The sequence below is a fragment of the Plectropomus leopardus genome, chromosome 2 (genome assembly GCF_026936395.1).
Source record: "Plectropomus leopardus strain MGB_pleo_1.0 chromosome 2, ASM2693639v1, whole genome shotgun sequence".
In the NCBI taxonomy this organism is placed as follows: domain Eukaryota; kingdom Metazoa; phylum Chordata; class Actinopteri; order Perciformes; family Serranidae; genus Plectropomus; species Plectropomus leopardus.
This window is the reverse complement of record NC_142177.1, coordinates 2,875,418-2,895,610: the sequence shown is the minus strand read 5'-3', so window position 1 is coordinate 2,895,610 and position 20,193 is coordinate 2,875,418. Positions and strand designations below refer to the sequence as shown.

The 20,193-nt window shown below is 41.0% G+C and overlaps 1 protein-coding gene across 4 annotated transcripts in view; it reads left to right on the top strand.

Moving 5' to 3' along the window:
• The window catches only part of plxnb1b (plexin b1b), a 152,004-nt gene that overhangs the window by 97,746 nt on the left and 34,065 nt on the right, over positions 1-20,193 (top strand). For all 4 annotated transcript variants that reach the window (XM_088082924.1, XM_088082911.1, XM_088082929.1 and 1 more), the window contains 6 exons: positions 6,482-6,610; positions 6,928-7,028; positions 10,697-10,829; positions 11,875-12,031; positions 17,204-17,312; positions 19,574-19,682. In XM_088082924.1, coding sequence (XP_087939050.1) covers positions 6,482-6,610; positions 6,928-7,028; positions 10,697-10,829; positions 11,875-12,031; positions 17,204-17,312; positions 19,574-19,682 — 738 coding nt within the window. The remainder of the gene's footprint in view (positions 1-6,481; positions 6,611-6,927; positions 7,029-10,696; positions 10,830-11,874; positions 12,032-17,203; positions 17,313-19,573; positions 19,683-20,193) is intronic.

The window sequence follows — 20,193 nt, the reverse complement described above, 5'->3', positions numbered from 1 at the left end:
CAGCCAACAGAGGTTTAAAATAGTCTCAGTGTGTAGAGGCAGCACTGCAGAACTAATCTCAGGAGTCCTGGTACATCCTCAGCTATGTTTCCATGTTGATGTTAAAGGAATGCACTTAGATTTTGGTAGATAGAAAAATATCAGTGCATGCCAGGTAAATCTCTGGTTAACATACCACTGCTACCATCAACATTTCAAAACAAGGCTATATCGTGTACATAGATTCACAAGTGTTCAAATCGAATGTTATTCAGGCTTATAATCAGGAAGATCTCAGTTTTGATCTCTTTGGCGGCACCTGCGGCGATCAGAGATAACTGCAGTGTGTTTGTTGGCAGAGTGGCTGTGACCAGGCTGGTGAATTTATTTATATCAGCTTGTTTTATGAGCCCTGTAGTTGTAGAGATGAAAGGGTTACCACAGATTAGACTGTGTGTGTGTGTGTGTGTGTGTGTGTGTGTGTGTGTGTGTGTGTGTGTGTGTGTGTGTGTGTGTGTGTGTGTGTGTGTGCGTGTGTGTGTGTGTGTGTGTGTGTGTGCGCACGCGCGCGCGCGCATGTACGTGTGTCAGTTTGTGTGAGGGTGGATTATTAATGACTGTTCGCAGCGTCTGATTTTTCCAGAGAATATTGCCACAGACACTGTGGCACTAGGGCAGAGGCAGTGAGCTTCCATCAGTGGAGCATTGGCTTCATCAGCATTGTGTTCCTTCATTTAGTGATAAATAGTGACTTTACAGACGTTTATTTCAATGAAAATCTTGGAAATGTAGTTCCAGCTATGTTTTTACTTTTTACATACCATATTTAAACCTTTGAGCGAGAAGAAGAAATGGTCCTCTGGTAGAGGCCTTCAAGTGCTTCATATCCTTAAAATCGGTACAGCCTAAGCTAAATGGTTATGTAGGTCAGTGTGACATTAGATTATACAAAATTTCAAACTTAATGATCTGAAAGATTTTTAAAAGTAGAAACATGAAATATTTCTTCACACTCATTAAGTTATTTGATTTATGTACTTTACTGAGATAAGCTCATTTTTATGAGCAGAGTGTAAAGGCGTTGTAATATTGATCACTCATTCCTCTGCTGACTGCATATTATTGCACCACATGTAATGATGTCATCACAAGTGTACAGCACGATGCGATGGGACACAGAGGCCTTAGCTTTCTGCTCCAGAAAGAATAAATGCTCTATAGATATTGTGGTTCTAATTTTAGATTTATCTTAGCAGAATTCTGGAACACTGACCTCCCGCAGACATCCATTTTTAAAGGATTAATATTCTATCAGTGTAATTTTAATACTTTTTAATAGTCAGTGGTGGATCAAGTACCTGGAAGGCACACATGAGCAAAAGTACAGATATCTTACCAAAAAATAAAATTGGTATTAGTTTTGAGACACCTATTGAAGAATATTACTTGAGTAAAAGTCTTTCAATATCTCATACTTACTGTACTTTAGTATCAAAAGTAATTTTATAATATTAAATTTAATTAAGTAGTGAGAGTAAAAGTACAAGTAAAAAATGAAGAATGAAAAGCACCTAAAATGCAGCAAACAGTCCCTAAGAGTGGCTGAATGCTTGTGTGTATTTTTTATGGAGGTATTTCCACTGAGGCACACCTACTTCCAACCAGTGCAAAGCCAAGACAATAATAAATAAATTCTACCTTTTAAAGCTGATCAGGTTTTACTGACACCAACCCCAGTTGTGGCAGCGAGTGTTTTTTTTTTGGTTAAAACACCAGAATGGAGAATAACGTTGAGCTCCATGACCGGATGGTGTGAAGCTGCTCTGAAGTGATGTCGTCCTCAACAGGCTGTCAGTTTGATTTCTAAGGTGCTGCGGCCGGGTGCAGGGGTCCCAGTTGAGTCACAGCGGGTCATGCATGGCAGTGTGTGTCTGTGGGTTCAGACGGAGGTGAGGGTGAAGCTCGGTCAGACGCACAGAGACACCAAGAATGTCCTGTTGTGGAAGAAAAATCAAAGGGGATAACAGGCGTGTGTGTGTTTAATAGAACATGTCAGTTATGCATGTGCATTGGCTCAGAGGCATCAAAGCAATTTAGCACGCACTTGTTTGGCTTGTTGATGACAGCAAACAGTAGATTTCTTTTATATATTTATTTTGATGGTTAATAAGTGGACTGAGAGGAAGGGTCAGTGGAGCAGGAGGTTGTAGGGAGGCCCCTGGATATCAGGAGTGTACAGATCGTGAGCAGCTCGCCTCTCCACACAGTCGCCTCTTTGTGCTGTTTTTTCTCCGCGCTGGCTTGTGGTTGAGGCCCCCTGCAACATGCAGAAATAGCACAATGACAGCCATTAACGTACTTTTGCAGAGTTACGTCACTCAGAACCAGCTCAACACTGAGCCGCACATCGCTGTGACCAGAGCGGAGCGCCGCACTCGTGTTGTGCACTGTCATCGCTGACTGGCAGACACATGCTCTTCCTAACAGAGACACTCATTCACACGCTCATTCACAATGATGGAGAGTCATCAGTCACAGCAGCAGACAGCGGCCGTGTCACTGTCATTAATGGACACAGTGTCAGTCTGTGTCCTCCTGACTGCAACAGCCAACAGTGAACATCTTAAATTAAACTCACTGTTCATCTAAACTACACGTTGTGAGAAAGATTATCTGATAGAAGGAGGCCAGCCTGACTCTGGTGTCACTGTGCAGAGAGAACAAAACGAGCAACTTTTAAGACGGATATCTCTATCTGTCCGTTCGTCTGTCTTTCCATCTGTCCATCCGTCCGTCTTCCCATCTGTCTGACTGTCTGTCTGTCTGTCTGTCTGACTGACTGACTGACTGACTGACTGACTGACTGACTGACTGTCTGTCTGTCTGTCTGTCTGACTGTCTGACTGTCTGTCTATCTTTTTCTGTCTTTGTGTAGCAGAAAAAAAATATCAAAATTAAGTCACTATTCCTGTTTTCTTTTCTTTCATTCTTTCATTCATTGATTCTATATTCTATATTCAGCCTATGCCCTCTAGTGGCTGTTACAATTCAATTGCGATAAAAATGTTGTTAAATTGGAAAAAAATAAATCAGCTTTGACATTATTAAAAATGTCTATAGGCACATTTACATGGAGCTACTAATCTGATTAGAATAGGTTTAAAAGCCCAAACTGATTAAACATGATCCATATAAACACCTCAGTCAGCTTAAACAGGCCCAGACCCATTCAAATTTCCATCGTTGCAGAGGAGAAGTTTCAACCTTTTCATAAAGCGATCAAAAGAAAATTTGTGTCATGTAAATGATGAAGCTGATTCATCTCCGGCTGCATTCTCTGTGTCCTGTGTCCTCATGTTAGGGGATGTGACGACGTCCTTTTCTCCACTTCCAGAAATTGGCAACTTCTAAGCAGAAGTGGACTACATTTAAGAGTTTGTTTTTAAACCAAACTCTTTTTCAGTTTTTCTTGAAGTTCTTGAAGTTGCAGCCTTTTTCATTCTAAGTGTTACAAGCTTCAGTAAACCAAGTTAGTCTGACTTAACTTGAGCATTTTGCCAATAATAGCATTAGGAGATCTGCGAGTTCTGTTTTGTTAACATGTTTTAAAGAAATCATATGACTGACTAGTTTGAAACCAGCAGAATACAGATATATATATATCGCAAAGTAACCTTGGTTTACTGAAGTTGCTAAAACTTAGAAAGATTAATTTACTTAAACTTGTCATTTCTAAGGTGCAACAACTTAACAAAATTAAGGAAATAACACTTAATTTTAAATACACTTAACATTTAGATATGAAGTTAACAGAAATTGATTGATTTCCAAAATTTGTTTAAAGTAGAATCAACCTGTCAGATTTTACAGTGTAGTTTAAAGTTCAGGCCTGGTGTAGAACAGTGTCATGTTGGAACAGGGAACGTCCCTCTTCTAATTGTTGCCACAAAACTGGAAAACCGGAAGTCATATTTATGCCAAAACATTGAAAATGATAAACCAGGAAACAGTTGTTCTTTTTTGGTAAGTTCCTATACATTTAGCGATTTCTTTTTTTATCAGTATCTACTTTGTCTTGCCTCAAAATAGTTCTTTTAAACCTGTCACTGGAACTGACTGGCACAGTCATGTTTAATACATGTATCTTTAAGTATTTCTTAGACTGTTTTTGGATCAGAAGCGATACTTTTGCTTGACATGTTTAGACAGAGAGGAGGGTGAGCCGTCTTCACTGAGTTCATAAACCTTCCCTTTAATTTCCTCATTGTTTGTAGAGATGAGAAAATCTAATGTGATGTTTTGACTCCCTCTCAGTGTTGTTGAGCTCGGGCATCTGGCAGGTAAACATGATGGTGTGCAGTGATTGGCTAATTGCAGCTGCTGGGAATAACAAGAGAGCTGAATGAAGTGAAGACACAGGAGCCAGTATGATCTGAAGGGGAGTTTATTTCCTGAAGCCTCACCACTCTTATAAACGGCTGCAAGAGGACTAACTCACTGAGCGGTCAGGATTCCATCTCTAAATGTTTGTCTTGTTGAGGTCAGCTCGCTGCGTCACTCTGAAGAAAGAGATGGTTTATGCAGCAGCCATGCAGCTGTTAGACAGCTTCCACTTTCATTTTTTAGTCTTTCCTTTCCCGCTCCTCCTTTGACATCTACAGCAAAGAAAGTTAAAAAGAAACAATGAAATGACCTGGGAGAAGTGCTGAAAAATTATAATAATTTTGTAACATACATTTTTAATTAGGATAATTATTTCCTTAGATGTTTTCCTTTTTTTCTATTTATCTTTTCTCCCCTTGACATTAACAAAAGTTAAAAATCAAGGAAATGACCTGGGAGAAGTGCTGAAAAATTATATAATTTTGTAACATAATAATAAATATATAATTATGATAATTATTGATATAGTTGTTTGCTTTTTAGCTTTTCTCTTTTTCCCTAGACATTTTTCCCTTTTTAAAAATAATTTTCAAATCTACTAATTTCTTGCAGTTTGTGAAGCATTTATTACTAAGTTGCTAATTCGTAATTATTTTTGAAAGAAATGGCACCAATGTTCTCCGGGTTCAGAGGTTTACATACTTGTGAAAGGAGTCTGAAAGCAGCACAAAAAAGTGATGTCGCTCCAGGTTTCAAAGTTTGTTTGAAGAAGGAACATTGTTTAATCTCTTCTCTCAGTTTGCCCTCCTGTTGTGTAGTTTCGGTAATTAGCTTTGGTCTGGATGGACACGTTGAAGCCTGGACTGTGTGTCTCTGAGCAGTTGTGGGATCAAAGAGTGTTAGACTTCATAGCTGACCTCAAATCCTCCACATACCTGAAGGTTTGGATTAGCCTGGCATCAGGGAGACATCCTGGCCCGAATCACCGTATCGTATTCATCGCAGCCTCCGGTGTCTGCTGCTACACACACACACACACACACACACACACACACAGAGAGAGAGACAGAGACAGACAGAGACAACTCACAGGGCAGATCAGGGAATCCACACTTCCTCCTGACATGAGCTGGATTTTCCCATTAGGATGATTGCGGTGTTTGTTCCAGCAGAGTTCCCCTCACAGTGGAATCTCTCTGTAATGACATTAGCTGGAATGAAGCTGATGTTTGGGCGGCTGTAAATAACATCAAACGGCTGATGTGGAGCAGTTGGTCGAGCTGCCCTCTCATATTAGCCCACATTACAGCAGCTCTGGACTTTTAACAGCCAGCACAATGTCACACTGCTGTCCAGGCCTCAGCGTGTCATCTGCTCGTTTTTTGGCTCCCACTGTCTGGATTTATCAGTGTTTTACAGTTCAGTTAAAGGTCATCTGTATCAGTGTTTTACTTTAATGATTGACAATAAAATGAATTAATGAAAAAATGTATTACATTCTGCCAACACAAGGGAAGTAAGTCTGCAATATATGCAAAGAAAGTGTCAGCATGGGAGGAACTTTTACTTTGTAAAACCTCAGGGAGCTATAACATATATGATGTTGAAAGTTTCAGTTTTGATTAAGCATCAAAGGATTTAAACAAAGTTTTGTGTTGGAGTTTGTTATAGTCCAAATTCAAAATTTTGATAGATGGATTTCCATTTTTATTGTAACTCTATATGGATCTAAGTATTGATTATTGGCCTCATTAACCTCTAATAATCTGTATCTGAAAAAAACAATATCGGTCGACCCCTAGTCCTTTTTATCTCATATAAATGATGGTATTTAAATTCATTTTTTATATATTTATATACGTATTTTAATTCAATCATTACATAATCTCAGCACTCAGATACTGTTCCGCACTTTACACATGTATATATGTATATATGTACAGTCTCTTAGTTTTTAGTTGTTGTTTTTTTTTAAGCGTATTCCTTTATATTCTATTAATAATGTGTGCTCTTTATTCCCTTGTTCTTACTGCATGGCGCTGCTACACCCCAATTTCTCAGTCATGAGATCAATAAAGTATATCTATCTATCTATCTATCTATGTGTACATTTCCTCAGGTGTTTCTGGGGCCAAATGGAGAAGTGGAGGAGTACTCCGTCATCTCCGTTCAGCAGAGCGCAGCCATCAGCTCGGACCTCATCCTGGACCAGGAGGAGGAGCATCTCTTCATCATGACTCATAACATGGTATATGAACACACAGATGCAACTTGACAGTGACGGCACTCTTGTGGCCTCATTTCATGCTTTTTATTTCTAGACATGTCCTTCCTGTATTGGAGTAATAAAGCTAAAGAGGAATAATTTTGACTCTCTTGTTTCTGCCCCAATTCTTTCTCTTCCAGCACAGCAGCCTGTAGTTAGGATTATTCTAATGACCATATTTTCACTTTGCATTGTTCCACTGGAAAATGTGGGCCACCTATTCTTTTTTAATCAGATTTCTGGGAGCTTAGTGAGCACAGTTTGCACGACTGAACATGATTGTGTTGTCCCGGTTCCAGCTGCAGAAGAGACCAGTGGCCGAATGCCAGCAGCACCCAGACTGCCACTCCTGCCTGCTGGCCCACGACCCCTACTGTGGCTGGTGTGTCCTGGAGGGAAGGTGAGACAAACACCAGCAGCAGCTAGTCTGGATTACTGGAAAGTGTGGCTGAAATGGAATTTAATTCAAACTTAAGTTTAAGGTGTGACTTCATCTAACATACAAAGTAGCTTGTTTGTTCAAAGTCAAAGTACAAGTTTTTTCAAATACCATACAACATGTAATGCATTAAGAACATGAGAACTGGTACTGAAAGGATTAATTATTCCATTGACAACTGATCAACAAATCAATCTGACAGTCTCTAACCTGGTGTTATTTATTAAAAGTCCACAGTCATAGCTGCTCCATGATGCTCTACTGACACAAAGCACAGCTGCGAGTTAAATGTTGCATGCTAACACACTCGCATGACAACGCTAACCTGCTGGTGCTAAGCAGTTATTGTATACCATGATTATCATGTCATTAGCTTTGCAGGTTTGTAGTCATAAACCATGCTATTAGACAAATGAAATTTCAACCAGATGACAGAGTGAGATGAATACTAGAAATCATTGAAGTGATTACAATTTATCGTGAAGGGAACATGAATATGCATAACAAATTTGTAGGTATTTCATTGTATAGTAATTGAGATATTTCAGTCTTGCCCAGCGCACTGACATTGCCAGAGCCATGCTGCTAGCATACAAACAAAACATTGGCTAGTTATATTAATTTGTAAGAATTTTTAAAATCTTTTCAATTTTTGTCAGCCTAATTTGAATATATGATTGGATTTATTGTTCATTAGACAAAACAAGCATGTTTTTGCTCAGCTAATGACACCATAGGCACGATTTCTTTTTACATCGCTTCTCCTCTTTCAATTTAAAGTATGATTTCTGATTTTTTTTACAGATTTTTTTTTTTATTGCTGACTTAAATTTCAGAGAATTTCAGAGGTTTTCTCACTGATTTATGACTTAATAAATATATGCAATATTAAATAAAAAGAAGTTTTGTGAATTTATGACTTTTTTGTCTTAAAGTTACCACTTTCAACTCAGAGAATATTCTTTTTTGTAAATAAATGACTTCAATCTAGGAAATTCAGAAGTTTTTCTCAGCATTTTACTTCCCTCACCAAGCTCTATATTTTTTGTTTTTTTTCCTTTTTTCCCGTACAATGGCCCTGTTACACCCCAATAGAACATTGCAGAAAAAATACTGAGTAATACATTAAAATGTTGTAGGCTTTCATTGTAACTGTTAAAGCCAGTCTGTGTAACCTTCACTGAACAAAGGCCTCTTAATCCACAAATAATAATGACACTATAATGCTAAATGCTATGGTCACAAAGTCACTTGACTCAGCCTGTCAGTTACACAACGATATCAGTCCAATGTTTGCCAACACTAGCTAGCATTAGCCAGTATAAGCAACTCGTCGCACCAGACCAAATAAAGCTGAAGCTGGAAAATGACTCAAGTGTAATAAATTAAGTAGTGACGTTTTTAATGCTTATGAATTTGACACTTTCACTTTAAAAATTGGCTTGGTTTTGCTTCACTCACATTCTTAATTTAAGTTTGACATTCTGAGATTCATTATAAGCAGTATTGACTGTTTCTTATTCTGTTGTTGCTTTTGTAAGAATTGTTACATTTAAAGTACATTTATTTTAAAGTAGCTACTTCTGCTGTGAATTGTTTATTTTCAGTAATTAAGATTCACTCAGGTCTGCTTCAAAGCATATTAGTTAGGAAGAAGTTGAGTGAAGTATCTGAGGATGTGAACGCTGCTGGCACTCCCGTTAGTGTTTGAAGTGTTTTTTGCCGAGTCATCTAAAAAAATAACTGAGTGTGCTCTGGTGGGATTGTTTTTGTGTGTGATGAAAGAAATCAACGTCTCTGTCCCATCTGTGTCTCCTCACTGCTCTGCCTCACCACCTGGCCTCCCTCCTCCCTCTCACCTGGATGTTTTTCTCCGTGCTTCTTTCTCTCCTTTCATTTTTCTTCAGTCCTTCCTGCCTTTTTAACAGTTGTTTTTATATTTTTTTCCACGTTTGGAATCTGTTTGTCTTTCCTAGTTCACACATATTTTTCCAAGTTGTTTCACACATTCCTTACATTAGAATGGAAACAAGGCCTCTAAACTATCTAGAATAACATTTAACAAGCCCTGAAGAAGCCTATGTGCAGTTTTACAATCACAGTCTGATTTATGGTTTTTTAAATTTATGCTGAAGGTCGTTTTCACGCTTCAAGTTTAAGTGGCTGTTTTATTGAGTTTGAGAGACAGAGATGAAGAGTCTTACTTTAGCTCACAAAGTGAAAATAGCGGACATCAGGGGTCATCAACAACTGAATGTATATAAAATAAAAAATATATATATATTAGGGCCGGGACTTTAACGTGTTAATCACGATTAATTAATTACACAAAAATTAATGCGTTAAAAAAATTAACGCATTTTAATCACACCAATTTTTGCACCGCGGAACCTTTCTCACTTGATGAGTTTCCGGGCGACCGATTATACTAGCGCACCACCTACCGTTCATGACTTCAGACCATCCATGCTACAGACAACAACAATGAACGAAGAAGCAGATGAGACCGCTTTGGTTGGCCCCATGGATGGGAAATTTTCAAAAATAAATTGCTCCTCACTGTTCTCTGGCCAAATATTTATATGCGATTAAAATGCGATTAATTTCGATTAATTAATTACAAAGCCTCTGATTAATTAGATTAATTTTTTTAATCGAGTCCCGGCCCTAATATATATATATATATATATATATATATATATATATATACCAAAATAGCCTATTATTGTTTAATACTACAATTGATAGTTGTTTAAAAATATAATAAAAATATTTAATACTAAATTAAATAAAAACGAAAATAAACTGTTAATAATAATAAAATAATAAAATAATAGCATGTTGAAAAAACAACAACAAAATGAAGACCTAGACTTCATTGCCTCTTTAATTCATCATAAAACACACATTCAAACTTGACAGAAACAAAATAAAACTCACCCAAACCATCTTGGTTACACTTTTTTAGTAAGTCCACTGTTCCAACAATCACCTGCTCCGGTTTGGTCCAAATAAATGCTTTATTCTCCAAGTTAGATGTAAAAAATGTACCATTATTCCCCACAGTCTCTTTCTGCCTGCTGGCCGCCGGCTGTTTACAGTCCCGTAACTTTTCCCTCCACCCCTAGGTGTCACTGTGGCTCTCAGTTCAGCTGCCTGTGCCACTAGTAGAGATCGGAGACTGAGCTCTGGTGGTGCGTGCTGTGCACTACATAAAATTAATTTAACAGAAATGACGGTATTGAAAAACATACCTTCTGAATTTCTAAATACCTTGGTCTACCATAACAACGGGATACCACCCAAGCCTGTAACAATGCACAATATTTTCTAGTAATCTTATCCAAACCCGCCCCGCACGCTGTAGGTCAATAATAAGCTAATAATAGGCTGACAGATGGATTTATAACGTCTTTAGTACCCATAATTCAAAAACATATTTGGGGTTGGTAAATCATTCCTGATAAGATTATTTTCATCTTAGCTGTTTTTTGGGTTGTTTCAGTGAAATGAGAAAAAAAAAACTCAATATGGAAAGCTTTGGTGGGCTGTATGTGGCCCAGGGGCTGTCAGTTGATGATTTGTTGTGTACCTGATGTAAAAGGCCCGCCTCTGTATGTTCCCTGCAGGTGTGTGTTGCAGTCTCAGTGTTCTCGTGGGAACCAGCCGGGTCAGTGGCTGTGGAGCTTTGACATGGAGCAACAGTGTCTCACAGTCCAGGACCTCAACCCCTCCAACGTCAGCAGGGAGGAGAGCAGGATGGTAAGTCTGCAATACAGTTGCATAAAGTCGAGCAGTGAAGCAGCAAAACAAAAGTCTCTACATATCTGTCTGTACACGTCCTCACAAAGGGTATAAGGGAGGATGAAACGCATCTTTTTTACTTTCTGTTGACTGCAGATTAAGAGAATCATCCACCTCAAACAGCTCCAGGCCTTTCTCAAGAATATCTTGCCATACACAATACACAGAAGCCTGTCCTGTGGGTACCCCCCACAATAATAACAGTCTCCTCACATACCAAAACAACATAAATCTCAGGCCCACATATCACTTTGCCGTAACTCGTCCAAGAGTCCTTTATCAGCTGAGCGGGGAGATTTACTGTACGCTGGCTGCTCCTGTGTGTGTGTTGGAGATGTGACTTTGCTAAGTGTCAGGGCGTCAGGAGAAGATAGCGATCAGAGTCCTGTCCAGCCATGTCCTGGTGCAGGAGAAAAGCACAGTTTCGTTGGATACCAGCAAAGGCAGAAATATACACAATACACACAGTGTGGCAACATGGGAGAGGACGACTCAAGAACATTTTGAAATTCATGCAGAAGTATATATACGGGGTGAGTGTGAATTAGACCCGTTGGGATCAAATACATATTTCTCCGGAACTGTGGATACATTTTAACATGACTAGCTCAACAGAGAATGTGAAGGTACGTCACACTGTGTGGGATGAGCTTTTTTCTTTTGGCAACTGCATTCACACATCAAAATTCCTACAAATGATGTTCCTATGTGGAGATTATTTTGCTAAACAAAACATGTAAGTATCATAAACATTCCTTTGCCACAGAGCTTATTTTCTGCAATGATCCAAAATCCAATGGGAAAAATCCCATCGGCTTTTTGTTTTCCACGTGTCTTCTTGATTGCATGACATTCTTCACCTAGGTCAAGGAAAAGTGTTTAGGATAAGTCATACGACATAGTTTTTGACCATTCAACAGCAACATAGGTATCTGTGTTGCATTCTAGCACCTATTATTTGTGGTTCAAATCTAAAACATTAAAACATTATGTCTTCTGTCAGGTGTCCCTGTCAGTCCCGGGACTTCCATTGTTGGAGAAAGACGAGTCCTATTCCTGCTACTTCCAGGACAGCCACAGCCCTGCCACTGTCACCAACTCCGGCGTCACCTGCCACTCTCCTGACACCAGCCAAGTACCCATGGTGCCACCAGGACAGGGTGAGTGTGCATCAGACCCCAGACCTGACCGCTCGTTGCTGAAAGCTGATGCAGCCCGAGTTTAATTACTGGTTTGAACCTTTCAACTTTGTAACTAGAGGATTTGGCTGCATCTTGTAATGAGATTAATCTCTGTGTGTGTGTGTGTGTGTGTGTGTGTGTGTGTGTGTGTGTGTGTGTGTGTGTGTGTGTGTGTGTGTGTGTGTGGCCATGTGCGCGCATGCGCGCGCACATGGCCACGCATACAATACACGTATACTGTTCCATCCCTGTGTCCATGAATCTAGGCTAACCCAATCTGTTTTCCCTAAACCAGCTTACCCAGCAGGGAGTCATCTGTATTTTAGAGCAGACAACTCCACATAAATCATTTTCATCGAGTGATTGTATGCTTTGATATGAGCTTTGTTTTTTTTAAGGGATAGATGATTGTTTAGCGTGTTGAGAGCACCCTTGTTGTTATATTAAGTCAGTGGCAGCAATAAAAGAAGATTTAAGGGGCTTGTAAATAAAAATTGAGGCCTCTACAGAGGTCACATTCAGCCAAACATTCACATGATTTGTGTGTCTCTCTCTCTCTCTCTCTCTCTCTCTCTCTCTCTCTCTCTCTCTCTCTCTCTCTCTCTCTCTAACAAACACACACACAGAGGCTCGTTCCCATGCCTGCATTCCTGAAACTTTTAGTTTGTTGTAGTTCTCAGGGTGCAGGGCTCAGGGAGTATCAGCCTGGGGACTTTACTGAGATCTGGACACACAGGCTGCATTTAAGGATCTAGCTGTGGCTTACCTTTACTCAAAGAGGGTTAGTGCCTGCACTCACTAAATAAAAGCCAGGGCTGAATGGCAACTGTTGCTTTTAAGCTCAAGATCAGATTCTCACCTGACTGCTGCCTGTTAAACAAAGCTTCTGATGCAAAAACACATTTTTGTGCTGGCACAGTATGACTCTCATCAGTCAGTAGATGCACGCTTCCTTCTGCGCAGAGATATAGTTGACGGCTGTAGTTCTGTAAAACAGACACTAGTTCTTACATGAAACTTGCTCACAGCAAGCTCTGTGTATTATCTTGAGTAACCGGGTCATGATCTCTGGAAAGAGTGATTGCTGTTTAGTTTTTCAAGTATATATATTTTTTGGCGCTTTGAGCACCACAAGTCGAGTGCCATCTAGTTCCATTAGATCGGAGAGAAAGCAGACATCTCTATGGCTGATATCTCCAACACTCGGCAACTCACACCACAACTATCTAGACTGATAAAAAGCTCTAAAAAACAGGAGAAATCATAGACTGTACATAAAGATGGACAATGTGTCCCCACTTGCCCCAACTATGTAAAAGTGCCATACTGTGTCGTTGATTTTGTCATTTGGAACCAGAGTCTGCAGAGTAGCAATCTCCGTGTGATGGAGTTTCTGCCTATATACCCATCGGACCAATCACGAGCAGCGCCATTGATCATGAGCACACAGATTGGCTCACACAGCTGTCAGTATTGTTGTCAAATCCCCTTTTTATAGTATTAAATAACTCATTAACATATTTACGTATTTGGCCAGTACTTTGATTTTATGGTTAAAACCGTGTCTTTTTCACTAACATGGATGGGGTGGATAAACCCCACCCCATCCATGTTAGTGAAAAAGACTACTGCAGCCAGCCGCCAGGGGGCAATCAAGATAGTTTGGCTTTACTTTCAGGGAGCTGTCAACATTCTTTATGTTCAGTCTGTGGAAATCTATATTGTTGAACTTTGAGCTCAAAAAGCCAAATGCCATCTATCTCCATTATATCAGAGAGAAGGCAGACATCTCTACAGATGAAATCTCCAACACTCACCAACTCACACCAAAACTATTTAGGCTGACAAATAGCTCTACACATAAGAGGAAAAACATGTATTTTTGATTTGGGTGTGATCTGTCTCTTTAAGGCAATGTTTGTATGGATCAAATGACTGTATTAGTAGAATCAAATTGAAATGGTGTTTTAAATTAGCAACAAGACCACTGAGCTCACCTACAATATTTTAGATCTGCCTGACGCGCCTCCGACGGCGCCATTGTGTGGGCTGCAGGGTAGTCAGCCAGGATCCACCCTTGTTTTGCCCCATTATTCCCAGAACATCTCTAGGTAGTGGGGCAGCAATAGGGACGTCTCCCTACTACTCCCTGCAGCCTGATTAGGATCCTTCTTTTCCCCACACCTTGTCCTTCCTTCGAAGCCAGAGCCAAAAGCTCCCTTGCGCCGCCTCCTTCGCCAGGACTTGCATAGCCCGCCTCCTTTTGTGGCCTGTTACTCCGAGAGTTTTAAGGAGTCGCTGTGTGGATGCTCCAGTGAAACCCCTGCACCCGACTTCCACTGGTAAAGTGAATGCTCTCTACCCAGCTTCCGAGGACGCAACTGACAGTTCTGTGTATTTCTCCTTCTTTCTCTTTGTGCAGCCTCTACCTCTTCTTCCCATTGGACAGTGAGGTCTACCATGATGACTGTTCTGGCAGGAACATACCAGAGCACAATATCTGGGTGTAGAGATGTTATGGTGATCTCTGCAGGGAATTTCAGCTGGCGGACGAGGTCGGCTGCTAACTGCCGCTCGCCTCGTAGTGTTAGGAGGGATTGCTCTATCTTGGTTCAGCGCTGCGCTTCTCTCCCTTGCCTGATGAACTGGATCCACTTCTGGGCTGTATGTGTACTGGCCTTGTTTGCCAACAACTTCCTGGAGTTTTAGCCGGTCTATGGCCTAGTGTACTACTTGGGTTATATTCCTCTTGCGTCCTGTTCGAACCTGGGGATTGGCAGTTTGAATAGCCGAGTCTCTCAGCTCGAATAAGAGCCTCACCTTCTCCTTTTTGTATCCTAGGCTGATTGACTGCAGTGGAAGCTGTAAGGTGCTTCTCCTAAAGAGTGCTGTGGTGGAAAAGCATTGAGGAAGGCCAAGCCATTTCCATATGAAGCTGTTGGCTTTTGCCTCCAGTTTCAGGATCGTTGTCCAGGTGATATCACTCAGTTTCAGAGGCCACATGAAGCATTGGTATAGTGTAAATTGGTAACACCAGACCTTGAATTTCCCTGGCAGGAAGGGCTGGTCGATCTTGCACAGGCTGTCTTGAAGTTGAGTTGTAACCATTGGGGCCATGCTCTTGTCCGACAGGTCGGCTGTGTAGTCTGCCTAGACTTCTCACAGGTTCTTCTGCCAGTAGAGGGATTCTTTTACCGTCCACAGTGAAGAGGATGTTGTCATTGTTCGCCAGGAGGTAGCTAGTCATGCGTCTGGCCAAGACTGCGAAGAAGATTTTTCCCTCCATGTTCAACAGGGCGATGCCTCTAAACTGCTTGATGTCTTTGGAGTCTTTCTTCTTTGGAATGAAGGTAGTGACTGCTTTACACCATGTCGGTGGGATGGACTGGGTTTTCCAAGAAGCCACCATAAGCCTCCATAGCAGCCTGAGGAGTTCTTAAACACCTTGTAGGGCACTCCATTTGGTCCGGGTGCTGATGCTGTTCTTGCGTGTTTTACTACCTGCCTGACTTCCGCCCACTTGGGTGGCATTGTGTCAAATTCCGTGGAGGGGTACATGGGCTGGTAATCCAAGGGGTGTGTAAGTCCCCTGTCTTCTTGTCCTCCAGGAGGCTATGGGCATATCTGAAGGGGTCCTGGAAAAAGCGTGTCCTTGTTTTCTCCGTGCAGCTTCTGCGTTTCTGTATCATTTCAGCGCTCCTTAGGTGTGCAAGCCTTTCCTTGAGCTTGTTCCAAAGGACCTTTAGGCCGTCTTTTTCCTAGGCCTCAGCTCTCCTCCATGACTTTCTCAGGAGGCGTCGCTCTCTGACCAGCTGGAGGATTTCCTTCCAAGATGTTCAATTGAAGGTTGTGCTGCCTCTTAACAAGATTTGGAGGGTGCTGCATAGGCTCTTATCAAAGTTTCTCCTTGCTTCCCTGTCGCTGGCTTTTGGCCACTTGACTAGGTTTGTGGGCATACTTCTCTGGTGGTCGTCCTGTGGGTGCTGAACTTGTGAAGTTGCGCTCCTGCTGTGGGGTGTTCTGCTGCTGCTGCTGTGAGATCTGCTGTAAAGACTGGTGTTCCTCTCCCACTTCAACTGCAAGATTAGGATCACTAGCGCTGTGGTGCTCAACCTGGCTGTGATACCTGCCAATGCAGAGCAAGTTTGCGGCTGGCTGTTGCCAACACACTTTACCTTTCCCTGGTGGATGCGCAGAACTTGGTAAGTTGTTAATTTGGACTGTCCGCAGCTGCAATGTGTTAGGATCCTTTGGTCGTTTGTCCATTCCGATTGTTTCATCACCGTGTTGTCTGTCCGAGTTGGTCCATCTTCCATAGGGACGTCTCCCTACCACTCCCTGCAGCCTGCTTAGGATCCTTCTTTTCCCCACACCTTGTCCTTCCTCCAAAGCCAGAGCCAAAAGCTCCCTTGCTCTGCCTCCTCCGCCTGGTCTTGCATAGCCCACTTCCTCTTGTGGCCTGTTACTCTGAGAGTTTTAAGGAGTCGCTGTGTGGATGCTCCAGTGAAACCCCTGCACCCGACTTCCACTGGGAAAGTGAATGCTCTCTACCCAGCTTCCGAGCACGCAGCTGACTGTTACATTTTGAGAAAAATTCAGGTTTCACATAATATCTTCTTGTTTCTGTAGTTTGCTTCATCAATTGTATTAGTCATAATAACATTTACTGCACTCACCATGTTCATTGCAGAACACGGACAGTCAAACGATCAGAGCAGATGGGGTTGAAATGTTGTTATTTGGAAAATTTTAATATTACATCAGTGAGAAAAATATGTAGTGTGAAAACAATAGCCAAAAGTAGTATTCCATCATTTTATTAATCAGTTGTCTCTATGCAGTGTTTGATCATGTGTCAAATGGAAGTGAAGCCTCAGAGTGGTGAGCCATGCTGTGTTTATGTCTGCGCTCTGCGGGCTGAGAGCTTGCAGGCTGCACATGGCTTCTATTAGGCATCTGTGTTTTGGGTGTCTGGACCAAACTTTCTCCCACGTTTTCTCACTGTACTTTGAGAAACATCGTACTCATCCCAGACCATGAATCAGAGGCCGTAATGTCCCCGTCTGTCCGCTCAGTGCTGTGCTCAGGTAAAACATGATGTTGTTTTCAGCTCTTCCTCACGCTGTCTTCCTCTCTGTGTTTTTTCCTCAGACTTTGTCACAGTCACCCTGTCGCTTCGCTTCGGCGACATCACGGTCACGGCGAGGGATTTCACCTTCTATGACTGCACGGCTGTGAAGCAGCTGTCTGGCAGCATGCCGTGAGTTACTGTGATTTATCAGTTCTGCTCTCCCGCCTCCTCCTGATCTGCCCTGCTCACCTGATAATCAAGTCTTATTCCATGTCTGAGGCTGTTTTCCATTTGTACCTCGTTATTTCTTTGTCCCCCCCATCAGTCCACCGCCCCGTCATGCCAGTGTGTGTGTTTACAGTTCAAAGTTCCTCTGTTGTCATTTGAGGACAAATATGTCCACGCCACCAAAAAAATGAAATAAAATATTCAGTCATTTTCTGTAACCGCTTGTCCTCGTAAGGGTCGCGGGGGGGCTGGAGCCTATCCCAGCTGTCATTGGGCAGAAGGCGGGGTACACCCTGGACAGGTCGCCAGACTATCGCATGTGACATTTGGTGCAGATTGAACCATGTCCCTCAGAGTTATTAACTACATCCTGTTTACTTCCTGGTTCATGACGAGACATGAAAATGTTTGGCCTAATTAAGGCCACACGGTGTGTAAAATTTGTGCCTGAGACCCTTAAAATATCAAATTTTTCACCTTGGGTTTCAGCTCGGGCCCTAATAATCATAATAATTCCAAGGATTTCAAGAGGGTCCTCGCACCGTTCGGTGCTCGGGCCCTAAAAATACTCCTCCATGGTACCTTAAAGAAAAATGCTTCCAACAACTGCTATAAAAATACTATATTTTAATATTACTTTGCACTTTCACTGCCTTAAATCTTTTCAACCAACTTCAGTCCTGATCATAACTACAAAATATTAATTCATTGTCAGAATTTTAAACCTTTAAATACCAGTTTGTTTAAAAAAAGCCCTTGTATTTTTTTTTAAATGAAAAAATAAACAAACAAAAAAAAGGTAAAATCTGGTTTATTTTCCTTATATTAAATGCAAATGTGGATTTTTTTCCACTACTTGGGGACAAAATTGTTCACTTTCTAAAATTAGTTAGCTATAAAAATGCAATATATTAATATTACTTTCAGCTAATATTAACATGATGCCTCTATATTTAGAAATAAAAAAATAGCACAAAAAAAGATTTAGTTTCAATAAGGGAAATATTATTTTACAATCAAGGATATGCCAGTGATTATCAACAGCATTTTCCCTAACTAACACTACTCTAAAAATAGTAAATATTTATATTACTTTCCACTGTCAGTGAGTTTAATCTTTCTACCAACATCATTCTAGATCATATCCACCAAATATTAATTCATTTTCAGAATTGTAACCCTTACATGTAGACACACAAGTACACCCATACAGAGATGCACACACATATACACAAAGATGGAAAAAAAATTATATTGACCGCTGCCCGAGCTGAAGTACCCGCATGGGACCTCAAAGGGTGACTCCTTTGTTTAATTTTCAATTATTTCTTCTTCTTCTTCTTCTTCTTGTTATTATTATTATATAAAGATATATTTATTTTTTAAAACTTTTTTCTCTCCTTTTTTGTACTATAATTATATTCACTATTATGTTTATGACACACAAACACGAATGACCTCAATATCCATCCATAGCATAACCACCCGTAGCATAGGAAAATAACCGGTTTGCATATCAACAACAGTAAGAACACCATCATGCCTGATCATTTCTTTGTATGTCTGTTGTTGTTTTTTGTTTGTTTGTTTGTTTGTCCTGTTTTGACCTGTCTTGTCCAGTCTTGTCTAAATTTCCATCTACTGTCATGTATGCGATGCCTATCAATACCCTGTTTTTGTTATTGTTTTTGTACTGCCCTTTTGCAAAAAAAGTGATAAAAAAGACCACATTTCCAATTTTGAAAAAGAAAGAAAAAAAAAGACAAAAATGTCCTGAAGAATGCACAGGGGTTAATAATAGGTCCTAGCATAAAATGGATGAGTGTTGTGTTCTGTGAACATCACAGTGTTGAATGCTGGTTTGGTGTTTACACACATGCTCGCTCTCTCAGCCTCTCTGTCTCTCTGTCCGTGGCGGCTCTCCTCTTCCTCTTTCCACCACTCCGATAAGAAATTCAGCCTCAATTCAATTAGATTCTGACCTTTCTTACCACTGGGGCCAGATTGGCAGCAATTGGATTACTGTGTGTGGTACAAGCTACGATATCATTCTCTTCTCCTCTCTCCTAGATGAAGAGCCCACGCTTCCACCATTAGACCTCTGTTCACCTTTCTCTTCATTGTTTTCTTCCTTTACTCTTTGTCACCTCGCTGCAGCGTCCTTCTACCCACGCTCCTGTTTCACGTCTCTAATCAGTACGTCCTGTTATTTCTGTGTGCAGCTGCCGTGGTTGTGTTCTGAGCCGATGGGGCTGTAACTGGTGCGTTCACCAGCACCTATGTACCCACAAGCCCACCTGTGAGGAGGGGGTGATCATCTACAACCAACATGTAAGTTAATCACACACAAGACCACCTCAGTGACAGCACAGCACTCACTGAGATGTCAAAGATTTCTACAATGCTTGAGTTTTACACAATCAGCAGGTGCACCGTGTTTTATATATATAAATGATCTGTGGGGACAGTGTGCTCTTCATGAATTCAGATGTTTTCAGAAAAGTTTTGCATTGTAAGTTGATCACTCACAAGTCAAAGGTGTAAACTAATCAGACAGTTGAGAATTTTCTGCTCCTCATCGCATCACATAAGAAATGACTAAATTGTGCCACTAGAAGTCAAACTCCACAGCATATGAATAAATGCCAAGACGCAACAAACTGACATAAAACATCCAGTGGCAACGAGGGACGACTGTTGGGTCGCCTGTTTCTCAGCCAAAAAGTTGCACGACAACCAACAGTAACTAACATGCACGTTCTACGCCTATGTGAGAGGACATGACACTCCACACCAGCAGGCGGCAGTAGTTCAAATTCTGTGACAACATTTCAATGTAAAG